The sequence below is a fragment of the Bison bison genome, unplaced genomic scaffold (assembly GCF_000754665.1).
Source record: "Bison bison bison isolate TAMUID 2011002044 unplaced genomic scaffold, Bison_UMD1.0 scf7180017864516, whole genome shotgun sequence".
In the NCBI taxonomy this organism is placed as follows: domain Eukaryota; kingdom Metazoa; phylum Chordata; class Mammalia; order Artiodactyla; family Bovidae; genus Bison; species Bison bison.
In genome coordinates this window covers 489,177-500,846 of record NW_011495069.1, presented here as the reverse complement: position 1 = coordinate 500,846, position 11,670 = coordinate 489,177, and the positions used below count along the sequence as shown (strand labels likewise).

The 11,670-nt window shown below is 58.6% G+C and overlaps 1 protein-coding gene across 1 annotated transcript in view; it reads right to left on the bottom strand.

Annotated features, from left to right (window-relative positions):
- Positions 1–11,670, bottom strand: part of ARHGEF10L (Rho guanine nucleotide exchange factor (GEF) 10-like) — a 161,886-nt gene that overhangs the window by 1,696 nt on the left and 148,520 nt on the right. Inside the window, 2 exon segments of the mRNA XM_010830219.1 lie at positions 361–483; positions 8,089–8,263. Of these exon segments, the coding sequence (XP_010828521.1) occupies positions 361–483; positions 8,089–8,263 (298 nt within the window).

Sequence of the window (11,670 nt, the reverse complement as noted above, 5' to 3'; positions counted from 1 at the left end):
CAGCCCTCCGTCCCCGTGGGCCCTCAGTTATTTCTGCCTCTGGAGCTGGGACACGTGGAAGCTGCTGTGGCGACAGAGCGGGAGGCCAGCTGAACCTCTCCTGTTAGTCGAGTGTCTCGGCCAATCATAAACCATCTGGCCGACGTGCCTCCTGTGCCCATTGCCAGATGAAGTAACTGAGTCTCAGAAAGAAGACCTGCAAGGAGACTGCCGGGCCAGTGCTTTAATTCCACCAAGCCACCAACAGTGACAGAGGACACTGGGGAACGAACCCCTGTCCCCAGACCAGAAGAGCGTGCACACATCTGGGCACAAGACCCACCCTCCCCTGGCCACGTGCAGCTGACTCCCGGGTCTCACCTGTGATCTTAGGGATGCCTTCCAGCCGAGGCACCGGCAGCAGCACGATGACGCCCTGGTCGGTGCCCACCCAGAGCAGACCCTGGCAGATCAGGAGGCTGGTGACACACAGGTGCTTCTGGCCTGCAGAGGGAGAAGCCAGCGTGAGCAGCAGGTCCTCTTGGGGGCTGGCGGTGCACGGGGCCCCCAAAGCTGAGAGCATGGCTCCTTGGGCTGCTCTCCTGGGACAAGCAAGAAGCTGGACAGCCCTGGGATTAGGAGTGGGGCTTGGGAGGCTGACCTGGCTGGGGTCTGGCCCTGGGTCACCCAGCCTCCGTTCCCTCCTGTGTAAAGCGGGGCTGCCTTGGGGATACAATGAGGGAATGCCACAGTGCTGGCCCACGTCGGCTCTCGATGCAGTGGCCGGCTTACCTGGCATGAGGTGCAGGCTGAGGGCCTGCCCATGCCAGGGACATAACTGGCCAGCTGGGGAGTAGAGAGAGGCCTGGGGAGGTGCGGGTTGAGGGTGAAGCAGACAGTGCAGAAGGGATGTGTGGGGAGGGGTCTGGGCGAGCTGGCAGCCCCGTGGGTTCCAGCCTGGCCTTGACATCCTGCCCGCACGGGCCTTCCTCCGGCGGGGGCACAGATGCAGTCCCAGGCCCCGCGATAAATGGGCTCCCAGCACCGGGAACTAGTGTGTTTCTCCCGCCGCTCCAGACTTGCAGCCCAGTTCTTGTCGTCACCCCCTGGCTGGCTCTGCCTTTGAGGGGGAGCAGTGGCGGGGGAAGGTGGGTCCCTGTGCCCTTCCGGGGAGGAGGCGCAGTGTGGGCAGCACAGCCCGAGCCGAGAGCAGGGCGCCAGGCGCAGGCACCAGGTCCAAACCCCGGCTCGGCCACCTCCTGGCTCCACATCCTCAGGCCGGAAACAGAACCCCTCTGTGCCCGGGTTCCCTCACTGCACAACACGACGATGATGGCGTTTCACAACCTCATCCTGAGGAGTAAATGAGCCAGTGGCTGTGAGTCACGTAATCCAGAGCCTGGCACAGGGCATGCGCGGGTGGGTGCCGGCCTCCATCGCTGCCGCTGTTGCTGACTATTCCGGGCAACGGGAAGGGGTGTGAGGCAGGTGCTGGGGGCCCAGGCCTGCCCTCCCAAAGGGCTGTCTCACCTCCAGCCTGGATCCTTCTGCCCACTGACAGACCTAGTCTCTCCTCAAATTCCAAGTCACGCCACACCATGTGAAGTGATGCTCGGAACAGGGGGTTTTCAGGCTGGGCTTGTGTCAGCACCAGCGGGAGAGTGGACACCCGCAGGCTGACCCCAGAGGGGAGGCGCAAGCCCACATTTCCAGCAGGTTCCCAGGGACACCCAGGCTGCTGGCCCCGGGGCCACACTGTGAGAAGTACTGCCTTGCGGGTTCCAGAGCACTTCACACACCTGCCCCAGCCCGATGCAAGCCTGAAACAGCTGAGAGGTGAGCACGGCCTGGATGTGTGCCCATTTTCCAATGAGGATATTAAGGTCCAAAGAGGTCACCCAGCCGGTGAGTGCAGGGCGGGGTGGGGGGCAGAGCGCGAGTCTGTCATTTATTACAGCCTAATGCTTCTACACCGCCTCTCCGCTCTTTCTTCGCCCGTGCCTCATGGCAGGTGGGGCCTCGGCTCCCTGACCAGGGGTTGAACCTGCAGCCCCTGCACTGGAAGCACGGAGTCTTAACCTTTTGACCTCCAGGGAAATCCCTGCCTCTCTACGCTCGAGCAACCTGCTTGAGTTCCACACCTCCATGTGTATGGGCTTCCTCTGCAGAGTCTCAGAGCAGACTGGTGTGGCTCCCAGAAGGAGGGTTACTAACTGGGGTTCACACAGCATTACCTAACACACTGGTCTGATACCTTCACCACCCATTCACTCAGCACCCCGGCACATCCCCAGGACCTATTATGGGGGGGACACTGCATTTGGTGCTGGAGGCAGAGGGGAACCGCACAAAGTTCTGTTCCTAAGGAGCAAACATTCTGGAACTTTCTATGACAATGAACATGTTCTCTGCCCAGTTCAGTAGCCATCCGTCCCCTGTGGCTACTCACACCTGAAATGTGGAGTGGCGCTGAGGACCGAGTCTGTAGTTTCACTTCGCTTCACTTTTAACGGAAGCTACCGTATTAATGGGGCTTTCCCTGGGGCTTAGACAGTAAAGAATCTGCCTGCAGCACAGAAGACCTGGATTCGATCCCCGGGTCAAGAAGATCCCCTGGAGAAGGGAATGGCTCCCCACTCCAGTATTCTTGTCTGGAGAATCCCATGGACAAGAGGAACCTGGTGGGCTACAGTCCATGGGGTCGCAAAGAGTCAGACACAACTGAGCGACACTCTCACACACACACACACACACACACCGGTATTAATGCTGCCCTGGGAGGGGACGGAGGAAGGGGAAACACAAGCAAGGAGTGTAGACACCAGGCAGAGATTCCAAGGGGGTGCTGAGGTAGACAGTAGGTGCGAGGAGTCTCGGGTTTCATGCCTCATTCTGCTTCCTGGGAGGATGGGGGGGCAGGAGCCAGGAGACCAAATCTGATGACAAGGGGAGGCAGCCACGCCAAGACCCAAGGGAAGCTCTGGAGACGACACGTGCAAAGGCCCGGTGATGGGAATGAGCCAGCGGCTCTGCGGAGGACGGAGCCAGCGTGGCGCAGGGACCAGGCGCCGTGAGATGACCGAGGGCGGGTCAGAGGGTGGCCGGGCTAAGGCGAGGGCGGGGACTGTTCACTCTGAGCACGACGAGGCGTGGCTGGCGGGTCTGAGCAGGGGAGCAGCGCACCCCGATTTTAGAGAAGCCTTTTGGTTACAACGTGACAGAGGGTGGGGTGGGGTGCAGCGAGCAGAGAGACGAGCACAGCAGGAATGATGGGGTCCGAGGCGCGGTGGTGTCAGGGAGGTGGTGAGAACCAACACGCTGGACAGACAGGGGTGGGGAGGGGAGGAAGGACGGCTCCCAGGTCTTTTGTGTCCAGCAGCCGGGTGCAAGGCAGCACAGCAGACAGCCTGGGATGGGAGGGGAGCAGGCTGGGGGGACGCCCAAGTTCAGGACTGGATGTCGTCTGAGATGCACATTAGACACCCAGGTGGAGCTGTCGGCAGGCAGTGGGATATGTGAGTCCAGCAACAGGATGCAGGTTCCACAGGTCACGTTCATGGAGTTGATTCCACGTGCAAATGCACCAGCGTGGGGGAAGAAGCCGGCACGTTGGGCTGTTTCACAGACAGCGTCTGGGTTGGGGGAGCTGGGACTCTTTTCCACCCCCGCACCAATTCGGAGAGTGTGGGCCCCCCACCACCAGGACCGGCTCCTGGGACGTCGGGTGCCCCAGCCCTCGGGACTCAGGAAGGAAGTGCAGGAGGCTCTGGCTGCGAGCCCCTCCATGTTCTCTTTGTGGCTCTGCTCAGGCTCTGGAATCCCTTGTGTTCTCTGTGACGTGCTGTTTGCCTCCCCAGATGTAAGCCTCCCGAGGGCAGCAGCTTGTCTGTGTGTCAAACGGACTCCCCAGCACGTTGATCAAATGCCCTGGCCCCTGGCGGACACGTGCAGAGGATCAGCACGTTGATCAAATGCCCTGGCCCCTGGCGGACACGTGCAGAGGATCTGCGAACTCAGATCCAGAGAACGACTAGTGATCGCCAGTGGGGAGAGCGAAGGCGGGGGCGGGCAGGAGAGAGGCGGGGTTAGCAGGAATGAACTGCTGGCCGCACACACACACACTGCAAAGCACACGGCACCGCACACGGAGCACAGCCGACGTTGCGCAGTAACTGGCGAAGGCGTGCGACCCTTCAAAACTGCGGGTCGCTGCGTTGCACACCTGCGGCTTCTGTAAGATTGCAGATCAGCTAAACCTCAATAAACACTTTATAAAAGGACCTGTGATTAATGAGAGGATGAACGAATGACAGCAGAGAAGGGAACAAGGACGTGGGCGCTGGCGTCTCCTACCAGCTGCGTGCATCGATGAGCCACTTTCTACCATCGCTCAATGTACATGCCCTGCTCAATTTTATGATTATTAGAAATTTTATATATGTATATAACACAGTGTATATAAATATACACACATATACCCACACACTATAATACATATACACAGTTCAGCACACCTCTTAGCCCATAATATACAATCAATAAATGGAGGCTATTAGGAAAATGTGATTATTAAAAGGACCTAGACCCGAATGTTTTAAGATCAGCTCCATCAGAGCCAGAAATCCATGAAATAATCAAAGCCAAGAGAAGCAGCAGTGGCAGACGTCTCCCTCCTACACGCCTCCCTCCTACTCCAGGGCCCCGGGGACCTTAGGACCAGCAAGCAACCATTTCCTGATGCCCTTCCCTCCCTCGAGCCCCCCGGAGCACAGACACCCGGCAAATGAGAGGAAGGCGGCCAGAAACCGCAAGAGGCGCCAGAACGGAGAGATGACTTCATCTGCAGACCTCGTTCCGGGCCCTTCCTCCTCCCGCTTTGCCTCGAGGAAAAGAGCAAGGCACTTCACCAACAGTCCAAAAGGGGAAAAAAAAAGTCTAATGGTGGATAAATATTTTATCACAGAGACTTAATGCGGCAGTGCTCAACTCACCAAGCCATCTATCTGGAGATATACAACTTTAAAAAGCTCAGGCTCTCAGAGAACATTTTATTAATGACCTGTCTAGTTAAGAGGAGGAGGGAGTTTAGGTTCAAAACTGCATTAATACCAGTCGGGGAGGCGAGTGGAGGAAAAGGGTCCGGGGGAAGGAAGCGCAATGAATTTTTAACACGTCCTTAAAAAAGACCACACTTAAGAAGAGGAACAAATTCATTAGTAATTACACAATTATTTCATTTGGTGGTGTGGGGGGAGAAAAAAAAATACCTAAAAGCCTTTTAAAAATATCTCTAATAAAGAATTTAAGAATCCTGCTCTGCTCTCCTGCCAGGACACAGTGTGGGCTGGATTTGAAGGCCCCCTCCACCCAGGGCTGGCTCCTCTTGGGCTTGGGGCCTCCCGGCCAGCAGGGCCTGGGGCTGTAACACCTGTGGCTCCTGGTGTTAGGAAAGGCCAGGCCCGTGGGGAGGAGGCCCGGGGCTGTGACACCTGGAGACCCTGGGGCGCTGTCCTCACCGGCTCAGGTGAAGACCCGCGCCTGCACTGAGAGGTGGGGCTGGAGCGCCTGGTCACACAGCTGGCAGGGCCTGTCTGACTCTGGGCTCCTATCTGGCCCCATGAGCTCAGCTCCGATCCCAGGCCCTTGTTGTTCAGACTGGGAAACAGAAGCTGGAGAAGCGGGAGGCCGCCCAGTTAGCCCGTGAGACGGCTGTGACCCAGGTCCGGGCTCTGGGCCCCTCAGCAGAGGGACCTGAAGCTGGTCGTTTAACCCCCAGGGACTCTGGTTACCTGTCTGCAGTCATCCTCACGATAACGATCGCCCTTTCTTCTGTAAGTGTCTTGAAAGCGTGTCAGTCACTCAGTCGTGTCCGCCTCTTTGCGACCCAATGGACTGTAGCCGGTCAGGCTCCTCTGTCCATGGAATTTCCCAGGCAAGAACACTGGAGTGGGTTGCCATTCCCTTCTCCAAGGGATCTTCCTGACCTTGGGATCGAAACCGGTCTCCTGTATTGCAGGCATATCTTTTACGGTCTGAGCCACCAGAGAAGTTCTTTTTTAAGGGTGACTAACTCCTAAGAACAAGTCAGTCACTGGACGTGAAGACGCGTTTTAAACCCGCGGGGAGGTGGCAGCTGTGCAGCAGGAGCTGCTGGTTTTCCGCCCACAGCAGGTCAGTCCACAAAGCCTGCCCCCGGCCGCTGGACACACTCGACTCTTCCTCTACTTTGCTCCACCACCCCCTCCAGACTTTACTGAGAAGATGAAAAAGGCCCAGAAGGTTATCCATTTTTTCCCCATTGTTCCACTAATGTAAATAATTTAGCTATCAGCGCAGATGTGGAAATACTTCTGTGATACTGAGAAATTTTTACTGTAATTAAAATAGATTTACCTCACGTAATGGCTAAACACTATGCAAGACAATGAAACTGAAGCTAAAAAATAAAAAAGGAGAGAAGGGAGGGAGGGAAGTAAAGAGGGAGGGAGAGAGGGAGGGCCCATGACAAAGGTCCCCCAAGCTCCTGCCCCACACCCTGGGGGGCAGGTTAGAAAGGCGTCTGTTTTCCTCATGGATGACCCAGGCCTAAGCAAGGCATCTTCCTGACAGTATTTACCCGGAGCCAGGAACCACTGCCCACGCCACAGAGGGACCAGAGGCTCCTCTAGGCAGAGAGACCTGCTGTGACCCCACAGTGGCCGAGCCGGGACCCTGGCCACTTCTGAAACCACCTCTCCCCCGTTACACGCAGCGAGGCTCTGAACTGAGTCCAGCCTGACGTGACTCCCAGTCCTGTCTCTGGCCGTGCGACCACGGGACAGCTACTTTACCCTGCCGAACAAGCCTCAGCTTCTGCATCTGTAAAATGGGGACAGTGAGGTCCCGACTACGTAAAGCCCTTGGTGCCCAGCCCAGGGTAGGGCTCCTGGCGGAGTGCAGCCTCTGCGTCCCGCCACTGTTGCTGTTGACCGTGTTGTTGGTAAGCATCCCCTGCTACGGCCACCCGTCTGGACTCGAGGACTGGCCGGTGAAAGTGGCTGGGGGGGGGGGGGGCAGGAGCAGGGTGGTCGCGGGGCAGCCTGTGTGGCGTGAGGGACCAGGCCGCTGGGGTGGAAGCCTGTGGCCTGAGGTGCTGCCTGGCATGACTGCCCTCTGCCCAGCCTCACCAGGCAGGAGCCCTGGCCCCCGGCTCAGCGCATGCCACTCCCAGCCTCTGTGGTGGCCCTCTGCCGAGTCCCTGTCACCATCAGCTCTGGGCCAGCCCACCACACCTGCTGTTTCCCTGGCCCTGGGGTCCTTCCCAGCTGCTGCCCCCAGCCCAGCCGGCATCCTCCCAGACCAGCTCCGGGTCAGTCTGTCTAGTGGAAGCTCAGGGGCAAGTCAAGCTGAGGCCCGCTGGCCCTGAGGGCTGCTCTCAAGCTGGCTGGGGGCAGCGGTGGGCCCTGAGCACGCGTCCGTCCTGGCTCCCAGCATGGCTCACAGGGATCAGCTAAGGGCGAGGCCTGTGGCCAATTCCACGGAGGCCACGGCAGACTCTGGGTGAGGGGAAGGGTGCAGGGCGCGCCCAGATCGTAGCCCTCCCTGTGGGTCCCACAAACAGCCCTGCAGGGTGAAGCGCCGGCCCAGGCAGAGGACATCAGAGCCTTCACCCTCCCCTTGACCCACACCCTGATGGCAGACTCAGAGGGACCCCAGCCTTTCTTCAGACACCTCTAAGGAAAGAGGTCCGTATTTGGCCTCTCTGTTTCCCTTTGCTCATTTTGAAGGGGATTTGAGGCAGAATTGGGTTTGAGGAGTGGCAGGTATAGGTGGGCTGGGCCTCCTGTCCGACATGGCGTGTTAGGCAACCTGGCTTGCGGGAGTCCCGGAGCTTGGAGCCTACCTCCGCGGGTGCCAGCCTGCTGTGCCGCGGGGACAGCCAGAAGGGCTTCTGGAGGGCAGGCCTGGGTCGGAACCCTCAGCCAGCTGCTCACCCCGGGGGGCCCGGTTCTCATGGCCGACCAAAGGCTGCCTCGAGGTTCATGAGATGGGCTGGCCCAGCTTGGAGGCCGCCTCCCCCGTGTCTGTTCCCCCGTCCACAGCCCCCCACCCGGGACAGCAGGGTCTCACCTGGGAGCAGGAAGGTGGTCCTGGTGGCGATGTTGATCTCCTGCAGATGCTCCAGCGTCTCAGTGTGGAAGAGGCGGATGGAGGAGCCGGAGGAGAAGGCCATCCAGACGCCGCTGCCCGCCTTCACCATGTGCGTCACGCTCACGGCTTCATCCTGGTGCGCCTCGAAGCTTTGCTGCAGACAGAAGGAGTGCTGTCCGTGATGGGCCGGCCGGCCGGCCGAGCCTCTGGGGGCCAAGCTCACCCAACCGGGTCAGAGGGAGGGGACCTCAGGAGCTCTGGGCCAAGCTCACCCAACCCCGAACCGGGTCAGAGGGAGGGGACTCAGACGCTCCGGGCCAAGCTCATCCAACCCCGAACCGGGTCAGAGGGAGGGGACTCAGAAGCCCCAGGCCAAGCTCACCCAACCCTGAATCCAGGTCAGAGGGAGGGGATGCAGGAGCCCCGGGCCAAGCTCACCCACCTCTACCCGAACCTGGGTCAGAGGGAGGGGACCTCAGGAGCCCCGGGCCAAGCTCACCCAACCCCGAACCCAGGTCAGAGGGAGGGGACTCAGACGCCCCACACCGTGTGCTGGTAAACGCTTAACAACTGGCGGGTGAATCCTGGTGTGCTGTGTCTGTTGATTCCTGGGGTGTCAGTACTTCTAAGGTGGCCCAGCTCAGGCTACCCACGGGATAGCACTGAAGGAGGAAGAGGGAAAGACGAGCGCACGCCAGGCTCGACCGTGACACGAGGGAAGGACAGGGCGGCAAGTCTACGGAAGAGGAAGTGGCAGCTCGCGCACATTATCTGAAGTTACAGAGGCACAGAAAGGAGAATCGAGGCTTACTAACCGTCCTACTGAAAAAGAGTCCCTTGGACAGCAAGGAGATCAAACCAGTCAATCCTAAAGGAAATCAACCCTCAATATTCATTAGATGGACTAAAGCTGAAGCTTCAATTCTTTGGCCACCTGATGTGAAGAACTGACTCATTTGAAAAGACCCTCATGTTGGGAAAGATTGAAGGCGGAGGAGAAGGGGACGACAGAGGATGAGGTGGTTGGATGGCATCACTGACTCAATGGACATGAGTCTCAGTGAACTCCGGGAGCTGGTGATGGACAGGGAGGCCTGGCGTGCTGCAGTTCATGGGGTCACAAAGAGTCGGACACGACTGAGCGGCGCAGCAACAACAACAAAGGCACCAAGGGAACAGAACGCTGGGGAAGGGAGGCGGGTGGTGTGAGCCAAGCCTCATCTTCACTGCAGGGAGACAAGGCGTGCCCAAAACTTGACAGATCCAGAGCAGTGGCGCAGACAATTAAGAGTCACAAGGGAAGTTCCTGATGGCTTAAACACAGGACAGGTGAAAGTATGTCAGGGAGCAGGACTGGAGATGGGGATGGGGGGTGGGAAGGGCCTTTCCAGATAAACCTTCCCATGCTATTTGATTTTCCTTTAAACAGGTGTATATGAAAGTTTGATCTTAAAAAAATAACTCTTGCAAAGCAAGGAGATAAACACCCAGCTTCCCATCCAGCTCAGAAGAAAATCCAAGTTCCCTAGCTCAGCGTTTCAGGCCCAGCTCTGCCCCAACTCCCGCATTCCCTGTCCAACCAAAGCCCGGGCCCAAAGCATGCTCAGGACACACTCTGCAGCCACATCACTGCTCTCGCGATGGCCTGCCTGCAACGGGCATCACCCACTGCCCTGCTGGGAACAGCTTTGCAGCACCTGAAGACTTGGCCTCCACGAGGCCCACCCCAGGCACCCTTGCACTGGCCTTCTGCCTACCATCTTCCAGCCCGGCGACATCTATTCCACTCTGGCCACGCTTGGCTCTCTCCTCCTCTGGTCCATGGACTCCAAGGACACACACTGAGCCTCAGGCCCCTCAGCGTGCCCGGCAGACGCCTTAGCACACGGTGAAATTTGATCAAAGAGCAAATGGATGGATGCTTGAAATCCAGCTGCGATACTGGGTTGTTACTTAAACATCAACAACCCCCAGCAGAGCAGACTAGACAGATGCCTGACCACTGGGGACATTCAGGTGGCTCTGGCGCATCCACCCAGTGGACCGTCCATCTACTCAACATCGTGTTATCGTCTAGATACTAGGTGATGAACATAGAAAAGCGAGAATGTCATAGCAGTTATTATAAAAAGAAACAAAAAGGCCCTCTCCAAAAACCAGGGGGTGGGGAGGGGCGGGGAGGGAGGGGGAGGGGAGGGAAGGGGGACGGGCAGTGAAGCCTGCACAGTGAGGATTATTCCAGGGCAGAACATGGTGACTTTCCTCCTTTCTGTTTTTTCCATTTTTTTTTTTCTATAAAGAACAGATTTGGGTGGAAGCCCATGACCCTAGGAGATGCGGGCTAGAACACGGGCGTGGAATCAGACCTGCCGCTAAATCTCCTTTCCTCAGTAACCTCCCAGGCTGGCGCCTCCATCTCCCCATTTGTAGGTGGAGATTGTCACAAGGGTTATAGGGACTTCTGGGTGTTCTTAACACAGCCTCCTTCGTGCAGCAGATGTTCTGGAGACCCTACGGTATGCCTGGCAGGGGTTTCGATGCTGGGAATACGTGGTGAAGGACAACCAAGGAGCCCACACGCTTAAGACAAAGGCTACTCCCAACAGTGATGACCACTGCACAGAGAAATGCTGAGAGCCCACTAAGATTGGGTGGCCAGGGACAATCTCTCTAGGAAGTAGCAATTACCAAACATAAAGGAATCAGCCCTGGGATACGGGGTAGGGGAGAGAACCCGCTGGGCAAAGGACGCAGCAAGTGCAGAAGCCCTGCGGCAGGAATGAACTTGCCGCGTTACTGGGTCTGTTGGGAGCACTGCGGCCAGACAGAGGTGGGAGAGGCAGGCGGGGCCGGGTCACGCCAGGCAGCCCTGAGGACCCTGGTGGACTGATTGAAGGGAGGGCGGCGCCGGGCCTGCTAAGCGACCAGCTCAGGTTCACCTCGGGAAGAAGCTCGCTTGAGAGCTATGTGGCGGCAGGCAGGAATTCTGGGCCTCGCATGGGCTCAGCGAGTGAGAAACGGCAATAAGGCTCTCCGTTTCTTCTGCCGCAATCACCCCAACCCTCGCTCAGCCCCAGGTCCGTCCTGGCTCAGACTACCAGAGGCTTCCCGCCACGATAAAGAAGCTGGGGCAGGGGGTCTCCACCAGGGAGCCAGGCCGGTGAGCTCGGTGCGCACCCCGATGAGGACGCGGGGCCCCGGCGGGCAGGACTGCGAGCTGGCCGACGAGATGGCGCTCTCTGAGCCCGGCCCCGATGGCAGGACTCTGCAGCCAGGTGGGGAGGCCGGGCGGGCTGGGGTCACAGCAAAGTCCAGGGTCCTGACGGGGGTCTGAGGGCAAAAGCTGCAGCTCCTCTGAGGTGGGAACGTGTCACGTCCATCGGAGCGGGGGCTCCCCGGGGTTGGGGGGGAGGGCCTCGTATCAGGCCGGGGCGGGGAGGGGGTCTCGTATCAGCCCGGGGGTGAGGAGGGGGTCTGCTATCAGGCCAGGCAGGCATGCTCAGAGGCCAGGTAGCACCTCCCTCCTTTTCAGACTGGGGACTCAGACTAGGGCCTTCTGTG